The sequence below is a fragment of the Diplotaxodon limnothrissa genome, linkage group LG18, assembly GCF_057381915.1.
Source record: "Diplotaxodon limnothrissa isolate DT_005_m linkage group LG18, D_limnothrissa_male_GT1.1, whole genome shotgun sequence".
NCBI lineage: Eukaryota > Metazoa > Chordata > Actinopteri > Cichliformes > Cichlidae > Diplotaxodon > Diplotaxodon limnothrissa.
Genome location: NC_140613.1, coordinates 28,220,517 through 28,234,303, shown reverse-complemented (window position 1 = coordinate 28,234,303; position 13,787 = coordinate 28,220,517). Strand labels below are relative to the sequence as shown.

The window sequence follows — 13,787 nt, the reverse complement described above, 5'->3', positions numbered from 1 at the left end:
ATGGCTGATTTCGGGGAGATTCTGCGGAGTATGGGGGAGTTTGGGTTATTTCAGAAGATCACCCTTTTTGCTCTCAGCTTCCCTAATGTTATTCTACCTTTCCACTTTGCCAGTGTACTTTTTATCCAGTCAGATCCAGACAGACGCTGCAACACAGACTGGATACTCAATGCTGCTCCTAACCTGACCACAGAGGAGCAGCTTAACCTGACCGTGCCTCGGGAAGACGATGGGACCTTCAGCAGATGTCGGATGTTCGTCCCAGTGGACTGGGACATCGGTGCCATCAGGGAGTACGGGCTCAATGAGACTACAAGGTGCCAGAGTGGATGGGTGTATGGGAACATGCTGTATGAAGCCACCATAGTCACTGATGTAGGTCTTGGTCTTTTATAATGTAAATAATGTGAACTTTTATGAATGAATGTCAGTAATATGGGTTATTTTTCTCCCCAGTTTGATCTAGTCTGTGACCGGGCTAGTTTGTTGGAGACAGCACAAACTGTCCTAATGGCTGGCATCCTTGTTGGCTGTCTCTTATTTGGACCTTTTGCAGAGTCGTAAGTAAATACTTGTAGTGTTAACGTTTGGATTTTTTTTTTTTTTTTTTTTGGTGCATTTGTGATATTTTTGTCACTTAATGTGAAACATCAACTAAATATTTAATTTGTCCAGAGGAGACAAAGTGACTTAAGGGATCTTATCTGTTGCAGGTTTGGTCGAAAAAGAGCATGTCAAATCCCAGCTGTTGTAATGGTGCTATTTACTGTCACAACTGGATTATCGCCTAACTTCTACTTTTATCTGGCATCCCAGTTCATGGCGGGAGTTTGCTATGGGGGATATCGACTTAATGGCGTTATCCTGGGTAAAGTATTATCCCTTTCTTATCGTACTTTGTGTCAAACAGGTATATAAGTCTGATTTATATTGAAACTCACTGACTTATATCTTAGCTGTTGTTTGATAGCAATACATGTTTAAGTAAAAAAAATATTTATAATGCTTATATTCAGTATGAAAAGGTTATGTCATAGCAGGTAGTTGAGAAGCTCCCTGGTTGCAAAGCACCAGGTTTGGAAGCAATTTGAGTAAGTAATTGTCTTAAATATGTCTGAATTAAACGTTGTTATCAGTGCATGTTGCTCAAGCCTGTAGTGCTCGCTGGGTGAAACTCCTGCAGCAACACACACACCTGATAACAGATAAAAAACATTTTTCCTCACTAAAAATTGAAAAATTGCTGACTTCTGATTAATTTTGGGGAGGTCTTCATTGTTACTGCGCACGGTGAAAGTTGACCTTGAAAAAAAAAAAAATAAACCATATTGAGTAATAGATCATATGAAAGGGCATAGAGAGAGTTGAAAAATCTCAAGTTTTTACAGCCTGTAGAAACCATATGTTTCAGTCAGTTCTTCTCCATCAGTACTGATAAAGATAATAAAATACACCATTTTAGTATGTAATGCTTCAAGGTCATAGGTCAAAGGTCAGGGTCATACAAATTAGGAAAAAGCTTCAGCTTCCATTTGATCATCTCCAAACTTTCAAGTAATATATTAGTCATTGGGGGACATAAGTGCAGTCAACATTTCTCTTGTGCAATAATTGAATGGTTAATTGATAAATGAATTGTTTAAAAAAATGTATCACTGACTTTATATTTATTAATTTATTATACTTCCCTCTTTTTAAACTGTACTGATGTTTTTTATATTTTTATTTTTATTTTTTATATGTTTCTTATATGGTCCCTTTTTATCGGTTTAAAAGTTGTTTTCTGACTTGAGCTCTATAGTACTGGTAATAATTTGTTATTCATTCTTTTTTCAATTAATGATTTTTTAAAACATTATTTGACAGCATTTTACCTTTTGTCTGCATTCAGGGCTCTGTAATTCCTGTCAACATTGTCTTTTGACCTTTTTTTTAAAAAATTAAATAAAAAAATGTTATAGCCACTGAATGGATCGGGGTGTCCAATCGTTCATGGGGGGCATGTGTGACTCAGCTATGTGGTGCAGTTGGACAGTGCCTCCTCGCTGGAATGATCTACTTTGTACGAAACTGGAGACTGGCTCAGCTGATCACGGCAGCTCCACTTGCATTGGTTGCTATTTATATATGGTGTGCATTAACTCTCTCATGATGCCATCCCTTATGACTGGTACATTTGAATTTATTAAGTGCCACTGGCCTGTTTTGGACAGGTTTATCCCGGAGTCAGCCAGGTGGTTGCTGGGCACTGGAAGGACAACGGAGGCTAAACAGCTAATCAAAAAAGCTGCAGCCATCAACAAGCGCACGGTTCCAAACTATCTGCTGGACCAGGTACCCTTCACAACATTCACTTCCCTTTGTATCGAGGCTTGAAAGGAATATTACATGCAGCAATAATAAAAGCTGCTATGTAATAAAATATTAGCAGTATAATGAGCAAATGATGGGTAATGATGGACTCTAATAAAGTAAGCCTACTAGAACCACAAGGACACCGTGTCAACTTCTGATGCCAAAGTTGCATTAGAAGGATAATAATTTAATGGACTGTGATGCAGTAAGTCAGACTTACATTTGTAAGGCTGTAGGATTAAATGATTGCTAACATTGCTCATGTTAGCATGATGTTGTGCTCACCCCTGTGCATTACAGATTATTGTGAAAGACCCTGAGAAAAAGGGAGGCATAAAAACTCTTATCCAATCAGCTGTGCTTAGGAAATATTTCTTTACCATAACATTGGCATGGTAAGTTATATTTTACACCTATCTGCTCTACCGAGCCTTTAATCGTCAGATCAAGTTGTGCAACTTGTATTTGAAATCCATCTCTGTCTTTCCCCAGGTTCTCGCTGAATGTTGCCTACTTCTGCCTTTCATTCAGTGTGGGAAAACTTGGCTTGAACATCTTCGTGACTCAGGCAGTATTTGGCCTGTCTGAAATACCAGCTCATATTCTGAGCATCTGGCTGCTGGAAGCAGTGGGAAGAAAACCATCTCTCATGGCAACACTTCTAATTGGAGGATTGTTGTGTCTCTTAATGCTAGCGGTTCCTCAAGGTAGAGCTCCTCAGATGTATTCACTCAGGACTGTTGTTTTGTTGGTTTGTTTGGTCTGTCCTGACTCTGCTCAGATCAGCTGGTTGTTGTGTTAGCTGCTTACAAAGCACCTGTGTTGCCAAAAAGGAAGTTGCAGGTTGCTCTCTGGTGGACAGTCTATGAGATGTCAATATTCCCCGCAAATACCTCTAAACCACAACATGGCAGAAGGGTGTTTCTTGTGTCTCTTCTTTACTTGTTTAATTTTCACTCACTGGCTGTTATAAATGCTGATATCTATGAATCGGCTCATAGCTAATAATGCTGGGCCATCAATACATGGTCCAGTTATATGTATTTGTTTATTTTTTTTCCTCTGATATTGTCTGTTTTTAGATGGCAGTGCCATTCAGTCATCTCACGATACTAAACACTAAAGGGCTTCTAACTGTCATGGTAAAATACAGGTGTAACTTTGCAAGTAACAAAATTCATCTGTTAAACCATAAGTGGGTCTCTGTGGTAAAGCCTAAACTAAAATCTGCTGAGGGGGGTGAAACTCCTGCAGCAACACACAGACCTGATAAAATGGAAATAATGAAGCAGCTATCATGAGCTCCATCCTGAAATCTTTGGAAGGTCATTGAGTGCAAACTTACAGCCGTGGAAACCCAGTACAGTTACAAAACTGTGAAAGAGATGGGGGACTAGTGAATTTGTAAGTCACAGATTCCAAGAAATGGGCCTGGACCCTTTTTGCTGATTTACAGACAGACCTTTGGGTTCTTAAATTTCTCTAAAATTATTATGTGAATGATGAAGGAAATATGAATTAGCTGCTTCTGAAAGCAGTAAACTTAATCTGTCAGTCTGTTTCAGGTTATGCTGTTGCTGTTACTGCGTTAGCAACCTGTGGACGTTTTCTCACTAACTGGGCAGGCTCCGTGTGCAATGTGTATGTTCAGGAGCTGTTTCCAACATCTTTTCGGTGAGCTGAGTCTCTCTCTCTCTCCTTGCCATTGCAGCCATAATGTTAGTATGGCTCTCAAACTCTGTAGTCCTTAAAATATACATTCTTGTTTCAGACAAACAGCTTCTGGTTTGGGCTCTATTGTGTATCGAACTGGTGGTCTGATATCTCCACCAGTCAACATGTTGGCCATCTACCACTGGTCCATACCAATCATAGTCTACAGCAGCCTTACACTCATCAGTGGAGCTCTTGCCTTCTTGCTTCCTGAGACCAGAAGAAAAGAGCTTCCAGACTCAACTGATGAAGCTGAAGCCAATGGGTAATTAAGCTGCAAGCGAGACGGCAAACTCTTCAAACAATTTCTATAGTTTTAACCTCTCTGTTTTCCTTTTCCCTGCAGGACGAAGACTATGGAGAGGAACCAAAGTGGATCAAACTTACCTCCACAAAGAAAATCAACTAAGCTGTAATCTGAATATTTCAGTTGCTTCCTGTTTTGTTGCAGCAAACAACAAACACACAAGCTGGCAAAAACTTGATTGAAAATTTGATTTTTAAAAGTCAAGTCTCTCTTGATAGTGTTACTGTTTTTCTCATATACCTTAGCAGCAATAATTTGAAGTAGAGCAGGGCGATATGGCCAAAAATATTTATCACGATATATATTTGAAAATTTGCGATAATGATATAACTGACGATATAATTGATGCGAGACAAAATACAACTCCACAACATTACTAGCGCAAAAAGACAACCTTCCATTTATTTTCACTTAAACAAGAAGCTGGTTTTTATGTACATTAAAAGCTTTATAAAAAATGTAACAGTGCAAATGCAAATTCCTTGCTGAAAGTTTAACCAAAAGGCATTTCCAGTAGAAATGGGCTGACATATCCTGAGCATAACCATGTATAATATCCACTGAAGTTAAAAAGAGGTGCTTTGCAACATTAAACTGCAGTGTGCAGTACATATTTTTCGGACCATAAGGTGCACGGGATTATAAGGCACATTAAGCGAAACAAAGCAGTCAGATAAATCAAACTTTATTAAACTCATTCTTCTTGCTTCCTCCACTTCTGTACCATTGATTTATTAATGAATGAATTCTGCTCTATTCCCATGTTGTTGTAGTATATTAATGACTAACCTTGTATTGTGGATGGATTATCTCAGTTGTTCTCCTGACTGAAGTTTGGTCCGTTTACAGAATCCTGCCATGCGATTGCATTTGTCTCTAGCTATCAGGAACTTTAACGTTAACTTTTATAAGTGGAAAAGTGTTAGTGTTCGTCCTCCAGCTTCACTGTTTATGTTATGCTAACATAGCTGTGTCGCTAGCAGTCAGGTAGCACATCATTATATACCAGCTAGCCCAACTTCAGTAACCCTACAAACGTCACTGCTGTTTAGTTTCCTGTCTTCATTTATGTTGGACGTGATAGCAGAGCTGTACGTTTGAATTTTTCCAGAAATCTCTGTCAGAACATGCTATATCATGCTTAGGTAACTAGCGAAACTAGCAAGCTAACTTCCGCTAGCTTCCTGCTAACTTCTAACTCCGTTAAATGTAATAAATTTTGTTTTCATGGATGCCTGGAAGTTAAACTTCATAGTTTCACCTGGTTAAGCAGCAATGCTGATCGTTTTATTAAAGATGAAAGAATTTAGACAGTTTTTAACTCTCAGTGATGCTGCAGTGTTCCTTTGACCTGAAGAGACGGAGTTTAGGACCCAGATTACTCTCAGAAGAGCATCTTAGTCCGACAAATACGACAATAACGACGGCCGCTTGCATGTTCTGCAAAAAAATGTGCTTTGTCGTGTATCTGACCGACAAACACCACACCAGTTCCACATCAATGAAGTTGCACCATTTTTACAAACCAATTCTGGTTCATCTGTTTCACTCAACAATCGGCCATGTGCGTATGAAAACAAAGGCACTGCGCATGCGCGTTTTACTCATATTCTATCGCGATATTTCATTTTCCTATCGTTGCCTAACATTATACCAGTATTACCGTGAACGGTATAATATGGCCCAGCCCTAACTTGAAGTAATCATTTTCTGTATGGTTTTATTATGTTTTTATGTTATTATGTTATGGTTTTTATTATGTATGCCCACTCTTCTTAACATCATTGCTTCATAGGCCAGAACAGCATTTCTGTCAAGTTCAAGTTTAAACTTTGACTTGATTGTGAGACCCAACTTTAGACAAGGTTTTGCTGTCAGACAGACGGCCTCACATTTGACTCTAGAATATTTTAGTATAGAAGAGACTCAAGGCAAGTTCCTACAAATTTGCAAATCAAGCCCAAATCATCACCCCTCCACCAACGTGGGTGAAAACTGGTATGAGATTTTTGTGCTGATATGCTGTGTTTAGTTTTCACAAAACATGGTGCTGAGCATTACAGTCAAACATCTCCACTTTGGTCTCACCTGTCCAAAGGACATTGTTTTAGAAGCTTTGTGGTTTGTTCAGATGTCCTATGTTTTTACTTAATTATTAATTGAATAAGCAATGATCAATAACGTTATATCTTCTACTTTAGACTGAATTGTTTATTTCATTCTCAAATGCTTTTATGTTGAATAGTAACAAGTTGATTAAATAAAGAGACAAAGAGATATACAAATAAATTTATATTCATTCAAACTTTTCAGAGTGATGTCTGAGGTTAATTCTGAATAGTAATGAGCAGTGATTGTGTCTTTTTGTTCACAAACACACTGCTCATTTATAAATGCTGTAGCTTTAAGAGCAACCTCCCCAAAACCAGTCCAGTCCAACCAGTATGGCAACAACTGAAGTCAAAAATCCAGAACATCTGGCTTCATCCTGAAAGAAACCCAGTGGGTCATTGGTGCAAGCTGTTATCAAAAGATACAGTGGGTAAAATAAGTATTGAACATGCCACAATATTTTAGGTAAACATCCAAGACCCATCCAATCCACACAAGTAAAGTAATCAAACCACATATATCCATAAACTAAGTTATGTTTAATAATGAGAAATCACACGGGAAAAAAGTATTGAACACACAAAGAAAGGGAGATGGGAAATGGCATGACACCAGCTGACATCTATTGGAAATTAGAAAGTAACCCTGCCACTTAGTGCACATTTATATCAGCTGGTTCAGTCCCAACTGATATAAAAAGGTGTCTCATTACCAAGGTGTCACATAAGAAACATCTCTTGATGCATAAAACCAATAAGCTCCCTCGAGATATTTGCAACCGTATTGCTGCAAAATATACTGATGGCATAGGTTACAGAAGAATTTGCACTGTTGGAGCCATAATCCTGAAGTGGAAAGAACATTATTTCACCATAAAGGCTTTGTGGAGCCTTAACCGACCTCACCTGGAAGGGTGCCCCAGTGGACAAAGTAGTGCCAGGTGGCGTTTGTGCGGGGGAAGGAGGGTCTCTGTGGGGAACCCAGATGCCTAACTTATCCCTCTTTTTTTATTCTTCAGACTGATGCCCCAAACACAGGGCTGGGGGGCATTTTGTTCCAGTGGTGTACATCAGCATGAAACCTGTCAGAGCAGGGGGGCAGGTACAGCACTGTAGAGAAGGAAGGCCTGGCCATCCACTGTCAGTCAACTATCTTTGTTATTACCTCTTGCCCTTTCATCCTCTTTTCGGATCATGCCTTGCTGCAATGGCTCAACCGCATGGATGCGGTGGTATCTGGCTCACCAGCATTTTAAGTTCAAAGTGGTCCAGGTGGTCACAGGGTGGGGTTGGGATAGACTAGGCCGGTAGTTCGTAAGAGATTACAGGATGACCCCAATCTCAGCAACAGGACCACTCTCAGCACTGACCAAGTTTGTTTGCTCTTGGAACTGTGTTCATTCCACATATTTCACATACAAGGGTGAGTACTACAGGCAGAAAGATGGGTGTGCCATGGGTTTCCCAGTTTCATCCATTGTGGCCAACACTTACATGGAAAAAGTGGAAAAGAGGGCTCTGTTATCCTACCTGGGAACACCAAGTTATTGGTTCAGGTATTCGTTTGGCTCTCGGCAAAGGCAGTCGCACTTTTCTCCTCTCCTCCTTCCCCTTATCTTCCCTGCTTAGCCTCTGTGTCCTTGTCTTGTCTCATGTGTATTACTTTCCCTGGAACACTCTCTCTCAGACTGTTCTCTAAAACCTATAAGAGAATTATGGGTTTGATCAACTGGTCTCTGAATGCTATTGACACCCTTTTCTCAACGAGAAGTCTGGGCTCGGGAGAGCCTGAGTGCCCTGGAGGGACTTTCCCTGCCGGATACACGATGGACGGGTGGCAGACATGGAGGGTCGTGTGCCTGGCGGGACTGTCGATCGAGGACGCTGAAGATATCTACCTATTCGGAACCACGATAACAGGGTTCTTGCTGATCGGAGCTGGCTTGGCCCTGGTTTATTGGAGAATTAAGAAAGCTGAACCGGCTGTTCAAACCCCCCCAAGGCTGCCCGCTGGGATTGAAACGATGGGACGAGGCGCAACTTCTCAGAATGGGCTCACAGAGTGCAGCATGGTTAAGATCTTGGAGAGGCTTACGGCTGCCGTGAATACTTAGAATAACACCTCTGAGCAAAAGTTGGATTACATCTTGGAACAGCTCACTGCGGTCGTGAGGTCTCAGAATCTGCTCTTTGAGCACAAGAGTGACAAGACCACGGAACGCAAGTTTGATAACATCATGGAGAAACTCGCGGTTTCCCAACGGGAGATTGAGAGACCAGTGTTGGAGTGTTAAAGAACAGCTTTGAAATTCTCATGAGCTGCTCGCATAAAAGAAAAATCAACAACATCAACATCATAATGCGGACACCCCTTCGGCGCCAGCTGTGGGCTCAAGACGAGCTGAACAAAAACTCCCTGATAACGACTGTGTGTTGACTATTCTTCCCACTCTATGCAAGGCCACCTGGGTTGGCTGATAGACTGTTTACTTAGCCTGATAGGGCAAAGGACACATATACACTTACACTGATAAGTACTCACACATCCCCCCTCCCCTTCCAATGCCTTCGATGCTTGTTGCCTCCTGGGAACACGAGGCGGGTCTGGGCCCGCGCTGGAGAGTCAGCGCAGTGGCAGGATGGCTGCTGTGTTGCCTGGGATTACTCCTCATCCCCTACCCAACCTTGTTGCTGGTCACGTGCTCTATAATGTTGTACTGTGGACAACCAAGGTACACTTCAACTGCGAGAGACAGAATGTGAAAAAAAAATCCATGAATTCCCATGGTAGGATTTGTAAAGAATTTATTCGTAAATTAGGGTGGAAAATAAGTATTTGGTCACCTCAAACAAGGAAAATCTCTGGCTCTCACAGACCTGTAACGTCTTCTGTAAGAAGCGTTTCTGTCCCCCACTCGTTACCTTTATGAATGGCACCTGTTTGAACTCATCATCTGTATAAAAGACACCTGTCCACAGCCTCAAACAGTCAGACTCCAAACTCCGCCATGGCCAAGACCAAAGAGCTTTCGAAGGACACCAGGAAAAGTATTGTAGACCTGCACCAGACTGGGAAGAGTGAATCTACAATAGGCAAGCAGTTTGGTGTGAAAAAATCAACTGTGGGAGCAATCATCAGAAAATGGAAGACATACAAGACCACTGATAATCTCCCTCGATCTGGGGCTCCACGCAAGATCTCATCCCGTGGGGTCAAAATGATCATGAGAACAGTGAGCAAAGATCCCAGAACCACACGGGGGGACCTGGTGAATGACCTGCAGAGAGCTGGGACCAAAGTAACAAAGGTCACCATCAGTAACACACTACAACGGCAGGGAATCAAATCCCGCAGTGCCAGACGTGTTCCGCTGCTGAAGCCAGTGCATGTCCAGGCCCGTCTGAAGTTTGCCAGAGAGCACATGGATGATACAGCAGAGGATTGGGAGAATGTCATGTGGTCAGATGAAACCAAAGTAGAACTTTTTGGTATAAACTCAACTCGTCGTGTTTGGAGGAAGAAGAATACTGAGTTGCATCCCAAGAACACCATACCTACTGTGAAGCATGGGGGTGGAAACATCATGCTATGGGGCTGTTTTTCTGCCAAGGGGACAGGACGACTGATCCGTGTTAAGGACAGAATGAATGGGGCCATGTATCGTGAGATTTTGAGCCAAAACCTCCTTCCATCAGTGAGAACTTTGAAGATGAAACGAGGCTGGGTCTTCCAACATGACAATGATCCAAAACACACCGCCCGGGCAACAAAGGAGTGGCTCCGTAAGAAGCATTTGAAAGTCCTGGAGTGGCCTAGCCAGTCTCCAGACCTCAACCCCATAGAAAATCTGTGGCGGGAGTTGAAAGTCCGTGTTGCTCGGCGACAGCCCCAAAACATCACTGCTCTCGAGAAGATCTGCATGGAGGAATGGGCCAAAATACCAGCTACTGTGTGTGCAAACCTGGTAAAGACCTATAGTAAACGTTTGACCTCTGTTCTTGCCAACAAAGGTTATGTTACAAAGTATTGAGTTGTATTTTTGTTATTGACCAAATACTTATTTTCCACCCTGATTTACGAATAAATTCTTTACAAATCCTACCATGTGGATTCATGGATTCTTTTTTTCACATTCTGTCTCTCACAGTTGAAGTGTACCTCTGGTGCAAATTACTGACCTCTGTCATCATTTTAGGTGGGGGAACTTGCACAATCGGTGGCTGACTAAATACTTTTTTGCCCCACTGTATGTGCTTTCTGTGTAGAGGAGTTTTTTTGTTTCCTGTTCTCATGCTGTCCTCCTATAGCCCAGCATGAGCAGAGGTCTCTTTTTTTCCTCTTGTACTTTCCCATTGTAGTGTATATTTCAGTGTTTTTTTCTGTAATGCAACCGCTCTCTGACTTGTATCCCCATGTGATGTCTGTGTTGTCTGTGTATGGTCGGGGGGTGGGTTCATTCCACTGCAGGGCAACCTGCCACTGCATGTGGCGAATAAAATTTGAACTTGAACTTGAACTTAAAATCTGGGTGAAAATCAAATCTCAGGATGTGCCACAAGTAAATAATCAGTGGACAAACGCATCAAGTTCACCAGGGAGGATGTGAAAAATGACAGGCTACCCCAGGGGTCGGCAACCTGCGGCTCCGGAGTTGCATGCGGCTCTTTAGTCCTTATAGTGTGGCTTCGCGTGGTTTGGGAAAATAAATTAGAAGTAATTAGCTGAAGTGTATTTTATTTATGTTAGTTATTTTTTTTAACTTGTAGATCTAAATTGGAAGATTATTGCGACATTGAAATATAAAAATAAAATTATATTTTATTATTTTGTTCATCGCTCAAAATAAGCGTCACACTCGCAGAAGCCGGTGTACCCGCCGAAACGCCGTGCAATTATCGAGACTTTCAGCCCCAGGTAGGCCAGTTATGGATCTTCGGATCCACATTATGTCAGCAGCTATTCTCCACCATGAACTATGTTAAAAACAAACACCGCTCACGCCTCACAGATGACAGTTTACAGTCCTGAGTAAAGATGAAAGTACAGCCCCGATTTGCAGACGCTGTGCGCAGAGGTTCAGGAGCAGAAGTCGCATTGTAAACATACCACGGCAGACCCGACGATGTTTCCATGAACATGCTTTTCAGCATCTCTTTATTGACCACTTTTCACACATGGTTGCTGTACGCAAACAGCCGGCTGTAGCTTTTCAGCTCACAGCCCGACACATACCAACAACAGCATAGATAGCACAGACGTTAAGGCGGCGAGGCGTGATTGCGGGTGCCGCTCAGGTGCGTCCGCCTCCCCTGCAGCGGTGCTGCAGACCACGTCCCGCCACACACATTAACCAGGTTAAATACATATTTAGGCAGTATTTTTCATCTTTTAGCAGCATAGTGCTTTTTTTCCAATTATTTTTTTAAAAGTCAGGTCAAGGCTCCCATAATACCGGTATGTCAATGTCAAAAAGTATTTGCGGCTCCCAGTGTTTTCTTTTGTGTGGAAACCGGGTCCAAGTGGCTCTTTGGGTCTTAAAGGTTGCTGACCCCTGGGCTACCCTGTCAGTAATGGGGGACATTTAAAGTTGATGTGTACCGATGCATACGGATCAGTATTTAAGGTTTGACTCTCATCATCCACTGGAGCATAAACTGGGTGTCATCAGGACGCTACAACACAGAGCGAACACCATCCGCACAGATACAGCGGCCAGCAAAGCCGAAAAACATCATATCAATAAGACCCTGAGTAAATGTGGTTATCCCAGCTGGGCATTTGTCAAAGCTGGGAAAGCTCATAGAGAATGCTCCAAGTGATCCAGGAGAGAGGACAACTGCTGCCTAAGCAAAAACCTCTAGTGATCCCATGTGTCAGGAGTATCAGAATAGCTGAGACACATTTTCTCTAAACACCAGGTCTCTGTGGCTTTCAAACCCCAAAATGTGCTGCTTCAAAAGTTGGTCCACCCACAAAAAGAGTAATATAGTGTACGCTGTTAAGTGCCAGGAGGATTGCCAGGATTTATACATCGGGGAAACCAAACAACCTCTGGCTAAGCGGATGGCACAACACAGAAGAGCCACCTCGTCAGGCCAGGACTCTGCAGTCTATTTACACCTACTGGTTTGAGTGGGGAGTCAAGGAAGCCATTTATTTCAAAAGGGAAAGACCATTTCTGAATCAAGGAGGGGGCCTAAGGGCACATCTTTCATTATCCTACAATGCTGTGATTGCAGCCATTCTCCAGGTCTCTCTGTACTCCTGGTCATTGATCAATGGTCATGACAATTTGCATATTAATGATTATGGGGGCACTGTTAGTCAGTGGTGCTAGTGTCACTGATTATGCAAATATCATATAGGAAAAATGGCAGATTAGGTTGGGTAAAAGACCAAAGGTTGAGGCACACAACGATGTGTGCCACTGGTAAAGTTTCTGGGCTGCCCTTCCTCATAACAGCCATCCCTCAAGATTTTCTCCATTTAAAGCAATGGATTATCAGGGATTGTAACATCTAGTCCCTTTTACTGAATTAAAAAAAAAAATTCTAGCACAACTATAACCCATATTCATAAAAATACTTTTAGTAATAATACTTTACTGGCCCAAGTGCCCCTTCTAACATAAGGCTGGATGGAAAGGAAGTGTCTGGATTTCATTAAGTTTAATGACAATGCTTCACCTCTCATCCAGGAGGCTTCTTCAGTTCAAAAACAAAATTAAGAGGTTTGTTCTCCTATGTTAATGTCAGAGGTCTGAGGAGAATGGTCAAACTGCTTTGAGCTGGTAGGAAGCGAACAATAACTGGAATATCCATTTATTACAAACAAGGTAGAAGAGCATCTCTGAATGCATAACTCATCACATCTTAAAGAAGATCACACAGTACAGTACAGAGTACAATTTGAATAGAAAATGACTGGAAAATGTTGTCTACATTATTGAGACATGCAGAAATTCAGATAATAGGATCAGAATTTAATGTAAACAACATTAAGGCATGGATCCATCCTGCCATGTGTAATAAGCTCAGGCTGGTGATATAATGTGTGGAGGATATACAATGTACAATGTGTACCACATAAAATCTATAGACTTCAAGTCAGTGTTGATTTTACACACACTCCAGCCACTTTATGAGGAACAAGTTACTAGTACCAGGTTGGACCACCTTGCCTTCAAACACTTTTAATTCTTTATGGCATTGATTCAACAAGGAAACATTCCTCTGATATATATAACCACATATATATCAGTTTTGTGACATGGCACATTATCTTGCTGGAAGCAGCTATT

At 41.7% G+C, this 13,787-nt stretch overlaps 1 protein-coding gene across 1 annotated transcript; it reads left to right on the top strand.

Annotated features, from left to right (window-relative positions):
• Nucleotides 1-4,484, top strand: LOC146613910 (solute carrier family 22 member 13-like). The gene is made up of 10 exons (XM_085378594.1): nucleotides 1-375; nucleotides 457-560; nucleotides 714-868; nucleotides 1,962-2,130; nucleotides 2,214-2,334; nucleotides 2,656-2,750; nucleotides 2,848-3,062; nucleotides 3,921-4,029; nucleotides 4,127-4,333; nucleotides 4,415-4,484. The coding sequence occupies exons 1-10, from the start codon at nucleotides 1-3 to the stop codon at nucleotides 4,482-4,484; spliced, it is 1,620 nt and encodes a 539-aa protein (XP_085234720.1).
• The last annotated feature ends 9,303 nt before the right edge of the window (nucleotides 4,485-13,787 follow it).